This window comes from Notothenia rossii, assembly GCF_949606895.1.
Source record: "Notothenia rossii genome assembly, chromosome: 12".
NCBI lineage: Eukaryota > Metazoa > Chordata > Actinopteri > Perciformes > Nototheniidae > Notothenia > Notothenia rossii.
In genome coordinates this window covers 14,363,132-14,377,771 of record NC_136911.1, presented here as the reverse complement: position 1 = coordinate 14,377,771, position 14,640 = coordinate 14,363,132, and the positions used below count along the sequence as shown (strand labels likewise).

At 40.8% G+C, this 14,640-nt stretch overlaps 1 protein-coding gene across 2 annotated transcripts; it reads right to left on the bottom strand.

The window, feature by feature from the left end:
* Positions 1–1,356: 1,356 nt before the first annotated feature.
* On the bottom strand, positions 1,357–13,854 carry LOC307026114 (coiled-coil domain-containing protein 106-like). Of its 2 annotated transcripts, none has more exons than XM_079661252.1 (5): positions 13,698–13,854; positions 6,580–6,797; positions 3,257–3,469; positions 2,974–3,174; positions 1,357–2,274 (listed from the first exon to the last, which is right to left on the bottom strand). In XM_079661252.1, exons 2-5 carry the CDS (start codon positions 6,785–6,787, stop codon positions 1,895–1,897), a joined length of 1,002 nt encoding a protein of 333 aa, XP_079517378.1. In that variant the 5' UTR covers positions 6,788–6,797; positions 13,698–13,854; the 3' UTR covers positions 1,357–1,894. The 2 variants fall into 2 exon arrangements, with proteins under 2 accessions (XP_079517378.1, XP_079517377.1); XM_079661251.1 differs by lacking the exon at positions 13,698–13,854 and adding an exon at positions 8,822–9,823.
* Between the last annotated feature and the right edge of the window lie 786 nt (positions 13,855–14,640).

Sequence of the window (14,640 nt, the reverse complement as noted above, 5' to 3'; positions counted from 1 at the left end):
AGGCCTTGTAATCCTTTTATACAAGGCATTTATTACGCAGCAATTCTGGCACACACTGGCAGTATGACAACAAAACATAACCCGGGCCATTTCACCAGTTCAAACACATTTGACGTGCTTGAACTGGTGAAATGATTGGTGGTTATTACACGCTTCTCTCCGTGAGAATTGTCCAGATGCTCATTCTGTCAGGGTCAGGATCAAAGCTGGACAGGGAGGAGGCACTCCGCAATGACATAGCACCTGCAACCAGGAAAGACACAAAATGGAGTCCCAGCTGGCCCCCCCCACCACCAGTGTGAGTCAAACTGCCGGGGGAAGAGGAGGAGGAGAGCATGCTTCAGGCTCGATTAGGCCGACATCCTATCTCCATCTCCAGCTCTGAGCTCCATCACCCGAGTCATTAACACCAAAATCACAGCTGCCACTCTGGAGTATTATGGAGCAGGTGGAAGCTGCATTTTGCTGCTTTCTTTTGGAACCTGCTGACCATTTTGGGGGGGAATGCAAAACTGAAATGGTCATATACGTCAATAACATCTCTACTCTGTGTCCTTTTTCATTTGAGGATTTGCTGTGACTTGCTGGTGACAAGGAAAGCAGAAGTGACGATTGCATGCCTCAGGAAGTTGGAGGATATGTGTTGGCAGAGACATCTACCCATCTCTACCTCAGCAGACCAGAATGCATGTGTCCCCTCTGGCTGAGAAACATAAGGTCCCCTCTGCTGGGGGGAAATGGTTGTACACCATTTAAAACCTCTTTTGCTTTTGGTAAACAGATGGAAAAAAAAAAATGATGAAGAGATGAGAAGTAATAAGAAATGACTGAATGAGTTCAAAACAGTAGAGGGGGAACAGGGGTTAGGGGGAGGGGACGGACATTGGGAGAGTGAAAGATAAGCAGATAGTGGGCGTCCGACAGTGACACAGTCCCATGCAAAGATAAACAGCCCGAGTGCAGCCTCTGTAATGGCTCTGCGCAGGTTATTTGTCACTCCATGTGAAAAGCAAACAGCAGGCAAGGCACTTTGCACTGACACTCACCATCGCCCAAGGATGTCTCGCCAAGCTTTTCCATCTGTGGTCAAGAGACTCAAAACAAATACGCCTCTGACAGCAAATGTAACACCACATCTATTTTTTCTGCATTTCGTTCGTTGTGAATCACATTTCAGCTTACAGAAGTATGGTTTGATCATGTGATTGATGTTAGGGCTCCTTCCCCATCCCTTGAGATCAGGTGGCTTCTGAAAAGTTCTGTATTCTACTAAATGTCATGTTAAGTATTATCATGTGATAGTGTCTCGATACAGGACACTGAAAATATACCCTAGGATAAAAAACAAAGACAACATTTTCATATGGACACAGTGTTTTTTCATTTTGTTGGCAGCTCAGGAACATGGACACACTGGAACAAATTTCGTTTTCAAATCATTTGGTTCAACGACAGCATATGAATCAAAAGGGAAAACAAAATCTATGAGCACCTCCAACAAAAACAAGGTGCCGGGAAATGGAAATTGACTATCCACCATTTTGGAAGTAAATGACAGGAGGAATGATTTCTCTGCTATGTGAGCACTGCCATCTTGTGGCTTTTTCTAACACTACACACACTTCTCTTACATTTAAAAAAGGAAAATGTATAGGTGACAGCAGCTGTAAATCAGTTGTATGTATGTTATGTAAAAAATAAACCTTAAATGTGTGAATGTGATTGTAAATATATTGAAAATAATGTACATTATTGTTCACCTTGAGACGTGAATACACAAAAAAATGCTACATCAGACATTTAAATCCAGTCTTTCTGATAAGTGGAAAATCATTAAAAGCATGTCAACTCTGAAGGCATAATGTCTCACTTCTCCATCCAAATGAGATAATCATCAACCTATTAAAATGCTCTCTGCAGCGCCCCCTAGCTGCTGCAGGTGAGAATGCAACCCTCTGGGCCTTTTCCCTGAGATGGGCAGAAGCTCTCCGTTAGCTTTCATAATGTCTATCCTCCGGGACAGGTCAGCGTCACTGTCAATCACCAAGGTGCACCTTTGGGCGTAGCTGACCAGGGTCTCTTCTCCTTGGCGGAACACCCCCACCAGGGGGACCATGTCTTTGCCGGCCAGGTGGAGCTCGGCAATACATGCTGTGTTGGCGATGGTGTTCCGGTCGATTCCGAGGTGACGGAAGGCTTCACTCATGCTTTTCTTCTTGACGAAGGATGACAGGACTTGTTTGTAGCGGTGGATGACGTACTGGACTCCGGTGGCTGGAGGAATGAACAACAAGGCATGTTTTTACATTGTTACTACAGAGGTGATTAAGAATATTTCCTCATTACAGACACAGACTCTTCTTAAGCACATGCAGAAGTGACTTTGAACATAAAATAAAGTGTCAGTCCCACTACAATAGAAAATACTAAGTTTTCCTTCACAATTGTAATTGAAAGTCTGTTTTATAGATTTCTATTTCATATAAATTCTAATTTGACATGCTCTAATTTAAATTAAATGTTGGTTCACTTTATTGGTCAGATTGTTTGTCTAATAACAGAAAAACTGCATATTTTTAGGATTTGGTAGAAAGGGCTAGCATGGCCCAAGTAACCCCACTCAAAATAATAATAATAATAATAAATGGTGGATACACAAATGTTGTTTGATTTCCATTAGCACTGAAGGATAGAAAATTAGAGCTGCGTTTGTGTGGTGTTAGAAGAATGTAATATTTGTTTCCCTTTTGGAGGTCTGTGGCTTTTCATTCTAGTTATCAGTATTTCTTCCCGATGTTAAAAAGGGAGGACATCTTCATCCATCTGACATCACTATTATCTTTGCCCTTCCAACAGTAGGATTTTTTATGATAGACTTGAATGGTCAGGGAAGCACACGAGCACAATAAACACATTTTAAATGTTATCTATATTATATATAACCATCTTTATAAAGACAAGACATTATCGTACCCCTTTTCCTGCTGTAGTCCTTCCCTCTCTTTGATCTTTTCTTGTGGTGTTTTTTCCTTCTGTGTTCACTTGAGGCCGCTGAAAATTCTGATGATCCCGACGCTTCAGAGGCGCTGTCGCTGCTGTCAGGGGAACACGAGGAAACTCTTTCTCTCTTCCGAGATTTGCTTTCTGAGTGCTGCACTTTGCTGTGTCTAGGAGCTGCGTATGATCAACAAAAAACGACATTTACAACAGTATCCAACCAGTGTAGATCAGACATATGGTCACTGCGGACACTGACCTTCAGTGACTGGACTGGGAGATGCAAAGGTGGACATGGAGCGGTTACTGGTGAGGTTTTCAATCTGGCTCCTGAGGAACTTGCGGTCCTGCATCAGGTCCTCCACCTGTCTCTCCAGTGCAGCGATACGCTCCTGTTTGGTCTCCAGCATGCACTGCAGCTTGGTCATGGTCAGCAGCACCCGGGGGGGCAGGCTCTCTGCATGTGAGCCAGCTGGAGGGAGACAAGAAAGAAGAAGCATGAAAAAACACAGCGTTCCATTCAACAGTATTTTTGTTATTTCACTCAAATTGTTTCACTGGCATAAAATGTGTTTTTCTGTTTGTGTAATGTGGTTGTATCACTATTTCTATTTTATCTGTGCATACTTACACATCTGAAAACATTCTCTTGCACTATTTGATCTGTTTTATTTGTTCTATGTCATATATATATATATATATATATATATATATATATATATATATATATATATATATATATATATATATATATATATATATAGGACATAGAACAAATAGTAATAAATTGTATTGTTGGAGGAGCCTGTGACTTAAGTTTTTCATTGCCATATCTACACTGTAGCTAATGTGCAGATGACAATAAAGCCTTGAATTGAATTGTTGCTTTCACACCACTTATTTTGTAACCTATTAAGCAGGGGTAACAAAAATGAACTGTATTAAGAATTAAAACATCAAGGTCTTCATAATCTGACACGAGTATAATCACAAACAAAGCCAGATTCAAAGAAATTCAAAAAATGTTTTTTCAGATTTCTTTGTTTAAGTTCACAATTGCAACTGGTGGTTCCCATTTGAATAAAGATATGATTGCACCAGGTTATTAAAAACGTCCCCTATTATACTGTTTTTCATAAATATATTATAAGTCTCTTATATATACAAAACATGTCTCTGAAGTGTTTGGCTTGAAATACCAAACAGATCATGCATTGTCGCATCCCATAAATCCCTCTGTTTCAGCCCTGTTTCAAAAGTGCTGATTCTGGGTCTGTTACTTTAGATCAGCCTTTCCCAAACTCAGGGTCGCGACGGACCCGTTTTGATTGGGTCGCCAGTTAAATGCATTGCTACACACACACAGCGTCAGAGCTGATGGCTGCGTTGCAAATACATTTTTTTTATAATTTTTGTATTTTATTTTGAAAATGAAATTATGCAATATAGCATTGTATATTTAATAATTTAATTTTTTCTAAATACAAATAAAAGATTGTATTTGTATAAGCTCTGACGTGTCCCCCGCGAAAGTTTTCGCGCTGTCTGTTTATTGTCTGTTGATTAATCCCGATCGTACATGATGGCAAAAAGACGATACAAAGAGGAGTTTTTAAACGTTGGCTTCACAAAAGCTGTTAGAAATGGAGAGGAGCGGCCTCAGTGTGTTTTATGTGGGGAGGTGCTCAGTAACGAAAGCTTGAAAATGAATAAATTGGACCTGCATCTCCAAACAAAACATCCTCTGCATCGGGACAAATCGAAGGATGTTTTCATCTGCAAAGAAGAGTCTTTCAAGAAGCAGTGTTTTGACAGCGGAAAAGTAAGTCACTCATTTTAATCATTTGTTTTGTGTGTTTGTGAGTTTGTCAGGGTCTGTTGTGAAATGTTTTCGTAAATGCAAAGTTGGATGAAATGCAGACTGAGCCCCGGAGCGGACCGCCAGCTGCGTCCTCTCACGCGTCCTCTACTCGCTCCCGCGAGTCCACTACATTCTGCAGCGGCACAGAGCGGTGTTTCAACTTTTACTAGCCTGAAATGTTTTTAAAACGGCCGGGAGAAAAACAGAGAAACAATAACCACAGGAAGATTAGAGGGAAAGTGACCGGCAGTATGAGAAGGAAAGCGAGAGAAAGTATCAGCCGCACGGACGTGACTGCTGCAGTGTGATGCACATAGGAATACATATGGGGATTATTCCCTATCTTTATTCAAGAGCGTGGTCTTTAAATTTGAGAGCATATTTTATTGATTTCACGTTCAGAATATGTATTTCTTTCCCTCAAACCCTGTCCTCACACTCAAATAGTGCCTGCTTGCACTTAGATTTGCTCTGCTTCTGCTCAAACTGTACGCTTGTACTCAGATATAATTCTGCTTCCAGATTTCCTGTGTTCCAGCTTAAAACCTTCTCCTCGCACTCAGGCTGTTTCTGTGCGCTCGTGAAATGTCTACTTCTGTGCGCGCTTGGATCTTTTGTGCAACAACCCTGTCAAAATCCCTCGGTGGGGATTCTCCACAGTATTGAGTATGTAAGTCGCTTTGGATAAAAGCGTCTAACAAGTAACATGTAATGTAATGCGCTATAAATGCGGTTGCCAGGTCCACATTGGGTATACAGCGTACGCCGGCTGGTGTTAAAAATCACCCAATAACCCAGCAATTTTAATGATAATATCTTCTCTGTTATTTTCAGGCATTCAAAGGGAACAGAGGGGCACTGAGGGCATCCTATCAAGTTAGCCTCCACAAAAAAAAGTTAATCAGTTGCCAAGTGTTGGAGTTTATTTGTCTCAGAGTGTTTTAAAAAACAGCTCTGTTCATTTAAAAGTGTTTAAAAAATGTGTGTACATAGTTTTTGATCTAGTGACAAACTTAATGTTGCACTTCTGATAATTTAAATTTGGTTTCACCTGTGATGTACTGTATACTGCACTTCCTATAGTTAGTGTTTTGTCCCTTTCTGTTTACTACATGTTTGTTCTTTGTTAATTTAAAATAGTTTAAAATGGTGTGTACATAGTTTTTGAGCTAGCGACAAACTTAATATTGCACTTTTGATAATTGTATAATTTAAATTTGATTTGTACTGTATATACTTGACTGCACGTCCCATGTTTCGTCTTTCTGCTTTGATCCTTATTTTTTCTGGGCAAGCTCAAAGGGAAGGTTGTTATGGTGAGAAACCTAATTGCTGCGATGCACTTTTATAATTAAATAAATATTTTCATTTACATTTTAAAATTCATGGTGTGTTGTATTCTTTGTTTATAACTGTAGATATTATGGAAAATCATGACATTTTTTGAGCTTGGGTCCCTTAGGACCACAACATTTCTGTTTTGGGTCTCATGCTGAAAAAGTTTGGGAACACCTGCTTTAGATGAAAATAAGGAGCCACTCCTTATGGAGAGTGGCTCCTCAAAAAGTGAGCAAATCTTTTTTCGGAAACTTTCAGAGTCTCTTTACACGGAGGGGACACCTGTTTATGTATAAAATACATGAAAATGTGGATTTTGCATAATAGGTGACCTTTGAAGCGTATATACCAACATTGACATATTTTCAGAGAAGTGCAGTTACCTGACATGGCGCTGCTGGGTGTGTTGTCCTGAACAGAATCCGCTGAGGCAGCAGTTTGGAAGTTCTCCCACTTGATGATGCGGAGGTCGTCTTGTTCCTGCTTCAGCCAGGCCGGAGAGGTGTATGTGTTTTCAATCCTCACAGAGCTGGAGTCGATCTCCACGCAGGGGGAGTACTCCGACGGCTCCTGCTGCCACACAGACGACATCTCTACAGACCTGTGGAAGATCCAGAGGGAGTAAGGGATCCTGTTATCTAGCACCGCCTTTTGGCGTAATTTGGTAAAATGTTCAACATCTTAAAACATTATTAGCCGCGTTCACACCTCAGTACTTTTCCTACTTTAGTTCTGATATAGTTCCAAAATGTCGCGTTCACACCAAAAAGAGCCGGAACTAAAATGAGTTAATCAGAACATTTTTTAGCCCCTTTTCCGTAACTGCTAGAGAGCAGGTACTTTCGTCGGAGAAAAAGGTTCCGATGTCTGATTGGCTGGGCGGAATGCAAACCACTCCCCGTAAAACTCCAACAAAGTTTTGTGAAGCCGCCATTTTATTATCCTCGCATTAGCATTAGCCCAGCGCACAAACGCAGAGAGACTAACGGTACGTCTACACTACAGGCATCAAAAAATGCTTTCAACGCTTCGCCCATTCACTTGAATGGGGTGACGTAGAAGATTTTTAATCTTCGCCGAACTGCATTGTGGGGAGCATGGCATGGCTTTGCAAGCATCACGAGCATCTATCGGCATCAAAAGTTGAACAATGTTCAACTTTTGAGGCTCGATGCTTGGCATCAGCCAATCAAATCCCGTTTATGCAAATCCCGCCAGTGCAAGCTCAGCCAATCAAACCGCGTGCAAGCTGGGAGAGCCAGACCGCAGTTCATTTCCTCATATTCCAAACGAGATATTACGGTAGCAAATCAGCCGGTTCTTTACGACCGGAACTATTTACCGGGATACAAACCGGAGGAACCAGGCATGGAGGGAGGTGGCAGAGACAGTGGGTGAAACTGATAGTTTTTTCGCCTGTTTGGAGAGTTTATATCTAGTTTACTTCGTTTTAACATTGCTATTGCTTTGTATGTCGGGGGCGGGAGATTCATGTGATTGGTTGCTCGCAAAAAATCGCCAAGCTTCAGACACGCCCAGCTTCAAAAAAAATTCATGCCTGTAGTTAGACGGGCCGTAACGGCCCGTCTACAATACAGGCATCGAAAAATGCTTTCAACGCTTCGCCCATTCACTTGAATGGGGTGACGTAGAAGATTTTTAATCTTCGCCGAACTGCATTGTGGGGAGCATGGCATGACTTTGCAAGCATCACGAGCATCTATCGATGCTATCTAAGCTCGATGCTTGGCATCAGCCAATCAAATCCAGTTTATGCAAATCCCACCAGTGCAAGCGCAGCCAATCAAACCACGTGCAAGCTGGGAGAGCCAGACCGCAGTTCATTTCTTCATATTCCAAACGAGATATTACGGTAGCAAATCACCCGGTTCTTTACGACCAGAACTATTTACCGGGATATAAACCGGAGGAACCAGGCATGGAGGGAGGTGGCAGAGACAGTGGTTGAAACTGGTAGGTTTTTCGCCTGTTTGGAGAGTTTATATCCAGTTTACTTCGTTTTAACATTGCTATTGCTTTGTATGTCGGGGGCGGGAGATTCATCTGATTGGTTGTTGGTCGCAAGAAATCGCCAAGCTTCAGACACGCCCAGCTTCCAAGCTTTTTTGATGCCCGTAGTGTAGACGGGCCGTTTGGCAACACAAAAGAAAACATGGGAGCGGTGGAATTGAGGAGGTGTCGGCGTTCTAGCTTCTACTGAAGCCAGTCCCCAACTCCGGGGACTTCCGTCCGGTGTTGTGCTAGTTACTGAAAACCAGGAACTAGTTACCATTACTTTATTTAAAAATCAGTTACTTTACTGATTACTTACACCAATAAAGAATGCGTTAATACTGTGAACAGTAACTTTTTAGTTACTTAAAAAAAGGGCTCCCATTAATGCCCTTATAGCCTTAATTTCAGTACTGTTATTGCATTGGAGAATAATACAATCTGTTGATCAACTTGACATGCATTTGCATCACTGAACTCTGCTAAGCAATGTGGTCTCTATACAAACACAATCCGTGCCGTGTGCCGCCCGGACATGGTATCATGCTTACTAGCCCCCTGAACGCGGGTGACTCCACTGTAGAAATAGCCTGCATGTGTTCTACAACATACCGTGCAATAGCATCAACTTTTCCCTGGCTAGCAGTCCCTCGGTTAAAATCCAGCCGCTGTTGCTTAGGTGGAGTGGCGTCGGATGAGTCTGGGTCTTTGGTCTTAGCTACTAGCTTCGTCCCAGCATGTTGTTTCAGCAGATGTTTCAACAGATTTGAATTGCTGTTTTGGGCAGTAGATAGGCTCTTTGACCCGCCAAGACACAACTTACATTTAACTAAAACGTTCTTTTCCCTGTGCTCGACAAAAGTGAAATGGTGAGAATATCTCCAGGTGGAGAAACTCGACTTCAGCTCCACTGCCGCCATGATAGTCTTGTTAGTAAACACACCCACAGCGCGTCTCTGCCATGCATTTAAACAGTCCTTCGGCGCCACTCGATGACGTAGTATACTTGAAATAACAGGCTTGTTTGAGACGCGTTGCGGCTCGCTTCGAAAGTAGACGAGAATAGCCGATCGCAGCCGGGGGAGGTCTCAAAAAGCTCGCCTGAAGTTGGACAGCTCCGAGTCGGCTTCTTCTTCTTCGCCTTTTTCTTCTTCTTCTCTCGGTTTTTTGGCGGATTGCAAACAACTTTAAGGTTCATACCGCCACCTCCGGAGTCGGCTTGACTCGGTTTGCATTTCTAAAGAATGCACACGTGTTTAATCGTTAATGTCAGATATGTACTCAGTAAATACATTTGTTCCTGCTCAAGATTAGATTCAACTTTATTGTTATTGCACAGATTACAGGTACTGAGACAACGAAATGCGGTTTAGCTTCTAACCCTAACCAAGCAGTAAAGTGAAAAGTAATGTACACAATCTACAGAATAAAATATAGAATGAATTGAATGATGAATAAACAGTGAGGGGTATGAATATACACAGCAGCCTGTGAGCAGTATGAACAGTGTGTATGAATATGCTAAGATATATAAAGTATGAAAACGGTAAGCAGTGCAAGTATAGTATAAAATATATAGATATTAATTTCATGATGATAAACATTGTGGAACAATTATGAAAAATGTTAATGGAGGGGGCGACGTAAAACTGACACAAAACAACAAACTTTTGCCGAGCCAATTGGAGAGCTTCATCAGCAGCACGGGGTAAAAACCACCAATGAGCGCTCAGCTCGAGATACCAGCGAGTCGTTTCCCATCAAGCATTTCGCCTCCGCAGCCCGTGGAGAGGAACTGCGCCGCCTCGCTCTCAAGGCTGCGGGCGTCTTTGTCCCGCGAGATTTCAACGTCTCATGTGAGCGAGCCTCCAGAGCAAGTCGGACAAAAATGACTAACCATCATGCAACGCACTAGCAAGACGTTGATCGAAATTGCGCGGGTCCCGCTTGTCTCAAACAAGCCTAGTTGCTCTGTTTGCTCTGTGTACTCGCGATTGAGAAACGGCCCGAGACTATATAAAAAAAAATAACGGAGTAACGCACAATGTATTAACGGTAACTGAGTTACTGAATTACAAAAAATAATGCGTTAGAGTACTAGCTACTGCCAAAAATAACGGCGTTACAGTCCCAACACTGCTTGTTGTTTGCGGCCTGCCAGTAAACCCAAAGCAGAAGAAGAAGAAGAAGAAGAAGAAGAAGAAGAAGAAGAAGAAGAAGAAGAAGAAGTGACGTCAGCGGCTTAATTTGCCTAATCCTCCCCCAGGGATTTATTCCGGTGTGAACGCGATCTGTACTTAGTACATGAGAACTAAAGAGTTATTCTGATGAACTAAAGTGGGAAAAGTACTGCGGTGTGAAAGCGCCTAATGGCAACACCGCATATTGGCAGCGCTTAAAACTTTGGTCCCTGCATATTCTGAGTATTCTCATCATACACGGAACTTGTATAAATTGAGGATGATGGACAGACTGATTACAAAATTATTAATATGTTTTGGGTTACTTCTCAAGAATCTTGTATCTGTAACATATAAGTTTGTCCAACACTTTGTTGTGGTAGACATTTAACAAGAGATTTAATGTGAAAGCTCTAACTAAAATGAATCTTACTTTGTAAGAAATTCAGAAAGTAAGCAAAGCCATGTAATACCCAAACAATTTGTAAAAGGCATTTTACTCACAAAATCAAAAACATATGGAGGAGTTTTCTCAAAATTAGGAGGACTCATCAGACTTTTTGTAATTTTAAGAGGTGTACTGCCTGGCTCAAAAGGCCACAACAAAGAGGTGACACACCATATCAACGGTTTAACAAAAGATACTTATTAAAGCAAGTAGTTCAAATTAGCCAAATTAATTAAGTGCAAAACAAATGAAGCATGAGGTGTGGATGTCAGTGGTATCAGTAGTGTAAATGCAGGATGAGGATTGCATGGACATGTATGAGTGTGAGAGTGTTGAAGTGCACAAAGTGAAGCAACTGAGAAAACTCATAACATACTCAACCAAAACCAGGTGCCTGTAGGGGAAAGCAGAGGGAGGACAGAGTAGCTGCAGGGCACCAGACCGTGCCCTGAGTTAAGGCGGCTGGATGCAGCACAGCCACACCTTCTCAAGATGAACCCACAGGGGCATCACAGAGGGGATAATTTTCCTATTTTTAATTGCATATTTCCTTCATTTGAACGTTTTTTGAATATAGTTTTATATATATAAAAATCTCGATGTTTTAATGATGAAGTATGAAATCATTGCCTGCCTGGCAGTCCCTACAGCTCACATCACATCTTGCAGAGAGAAGCATTAACACAGGCTTCTAGCAGGAGCAATGTTTGTGTCAATAGTTAGCACATTAAACTTGGACTTCTTCTTCTTATCGTGTCCACAAGGCAGTCAGTTACAGGGCTTGGTTAGATGTGGTTCAGCCACAGCTGAACACATTGCTGTCCCTTCTCATTAAACTCTGCCAAGTCCGATGTTGTGCAGGGTTGCTCCAGCAGGGGGCATATCAGGAGGTGTTGCATGGTTTGTGGTTCAATGCCGCAGTCACACACAACGTCCCCGTCATTTAGGTATCCCCATTTGGCGAGAGTGGCTTTTGCACATCCAACACCAGATCTTATTCTGTTTAGGACTAACTAACTAACTAACTTGGACTAAAGCTGTTTCTATAGCAACAAGATACAAATCCTGCAAGTATGAGATCTTAATCTTATATCAAGATAAGGATCTCATAATTGGGTCATTCTACAGAAAAGGTGGAAGTGCTGTCAATTACTTTTGCAGACACCAAAATACATGACGTTGACTAATACTCACATTCATTATATATGTTGAATAAATAAAGATTGTCTTTGCAATGGTACTAAATAAAACAAATTAAATTGTTTTATACATAAATTGCAATTTATTTAAAATGCCAAGTTCAAGGAACTGCCTTGTCACTTTGATCATACATGGAAGTGGAGCCTATAGTTTTCATTTAAACAATTTTTTTTTCAATAAATAAATCTCATTCACATTTACATGACATTACATACATTAAATATAACACTGAAATGGAAAAAAAACCCCGCAAATTATTATTAATAATATAAAATAAATGTCAGTCACCCAAAATTACGTCATTGGTGTTACTGCTACACAAAACGCTTTTATTTTTGAAGTAATGTACTGTCTCTGAAGTGCCTCCTGTAACAAGAGATCATTTGAGGCAGTGCAGTGGACAAAGACATAAGGAAAGTCAGATACTTCTTACTTTGTTTGTTAAAGGTGTCATTTTATCTTCAAATTGTACGTGCGTCTTTCAAGTCTGTCATTAGTGTTACTCATTTCATAGCCCTATGTGAACATTTGAATGGGAAAATGTATTGTATTGAAGAGTTAAACGATTTTGATATTGACTGAAGCCATATTTGGTCTGACACATGGCAGCAATTTTGTTAAAATGGTAGTGTTTTCTCCAAATTGTCACTTGTGTTACCTGGTGTTATTCTTCTTCCTGGTAACACGTAACACCAGTGGCGTTCCTATATAAATAAGCTTTGTATAATGTATACAAATAATAAAAATAGTCATTAAGTTAAGAGTTAGTTATTGCTATTTAACAGGTTTTAGATGTGTTTAGAAGGAATATATTTCAGCAGATTTGTATCACCCAGATTCCACCTTTTCTGTAGAATGACCCAGTTATTAGATATTTTATGAAATAAGGACCTTGTAATTATAAGATTTTACAATAAAAAATAAGAAATCAAGGCGTGGTGCTGTGGGTTAAACGTACTATAGCAGTGATTATTTAAGTTTGAAATGATTATATGAAGGCCATGTAATACAGAAATACTTTTTATTTAAAAAAATAAAAACAATTGGAAGGCTTTTTCATAATTATTCGAATCTCAAGTGCCAATTATCATATTATTGCATAGTGAATTCTTAATAGTGAGCAAGAGGAATTCCTGATAATGTCATAAATCTTATTATTATTGTTTGAACCGTATTATAAATTGTTGCGTTATATAATTACTGGATGCACATATCCACAAATATAAAAGTTGGTGCATTCAGGTGCTTGATACCTATACAATATATTCAATGGTAGAACAGATTAATGAAGAGCTTGTTTTTGTTGCAGGAAGTGGACATGACTGTTTGTACTTAACGTCTCCATGGAGATGATGATGGACTACATGTGCAAGCTGCAGCACCTGAACACAACCACGCTGCAGTGATTAATCTGGTCTCAACACCTGACACAATGCATTAAATAAATTACTTTTGGAATGAAGTCATATATATATTTGACTTTCACACTTTTGCACATGGGGCACAAATACTAATTAAATTCGATAATGCAGCGGAAAGTCAGCAGGATTAGTAGGGGGATTTAATGAGCTTTTACCAAGATGGATGCTAGTAATGACTGTAATAACAAGCAATAGGGGTAAAAGGGAGCAACAAAGCCGGTGAGAAGAGGAGAACGTACCTTCAAGGTCCAGCGGTTAAAAATGGAGTTCGATGTGTGTCTGTGTTTGTGCTGCTGTACACTGACGTCTCACGTTACCGTTTTTCAAAAATATAAACAGAGACGAGAAAAATCCAGGCCCTGGAGCCAACAATACAACATGCATTTCTGAGAAAGGGGCGGGGCCAGAGAGAGCACTGACGCACTGACGTAACCATAGCATGCAACGCTGCACTCAGGGACTCTGCGAAAAGTTGTACCATCTTACTGTAGTATGTGAATGGCGTAAAAAGAACCGGTTGCAATCAGGTTGCAATGCTGCAAATTAAAAATGTAATGTTACCAGCATGGGCGGTCTGGGACGTTTAAGTAATGTAATTCAATAAGTAAGTTACTGCATAAATAATGTATGTATTACCCCAAACTTCTTTTAATGTTCTTTACCTTTCGCCAAAGTAACACAACATTAAAGGTGGGGTAGGTCATTTTGTAGAAACCAGCTCGAGTGCGCTAGAATTTGAAAATACACAGCCGGAACAAATCTCCTACTTCCTTACACTCCCCTCCTCCGACCCACATGAACGCGCAAATGACCAATGAGGGCACGAGATAAGTTTGTGCACAGATGGAAAGCTGACAGGCAGGTAGGCCATCCAGTTATTTTAGCCGGGCCGGCTAAAATGATTGGTCATGCTTTTTAAAGTATTACGGCTTCCACAGATGAATTTTTTGTATGGATTTTTTGTCAAAGCACTAAAGATATTCATTGGTATCGGGATGTTAAGAGCATTCCATGGAATATAACAAAACGTGTATCTCGAGCCGGTTTCTCAAATGTACCTACCCCACCTTTAAATCTCCTTCTTTATGCCCCTCATTAAATTATTGGCCCCCTCACGGCCCCCAATTAGTCTAGAACTGACACCAGATGTTCTTCATTGAGAATCATAATAATTCCCTCAAA

Excerpts from the sequence above, each read along its gene's own strand:
- LOC307026114 (XM_079661251.1), bottom strand. The coding sequence starts at position 9,129 with ATGGCGGCAGTGGAGCTGAAGTCGAGTTTCTCCACCTGGAGATATTCT. Across the intron at positions 6,798-8,821 it reads AAAGTTGATGCTATTGCACG|GTCTGTAGAGATGTCGTCTG; the intron begins GTATGTTGTAGA and ends GATCTTCCACAG. Across the intron at positions 2,275-2,973 it reads GGACTACAGCAGGAAAAGGG|CCACCGGAGTCCAGTACGTC; the intron begins GTACGATAATGT and ends TCATTCCTCCAG.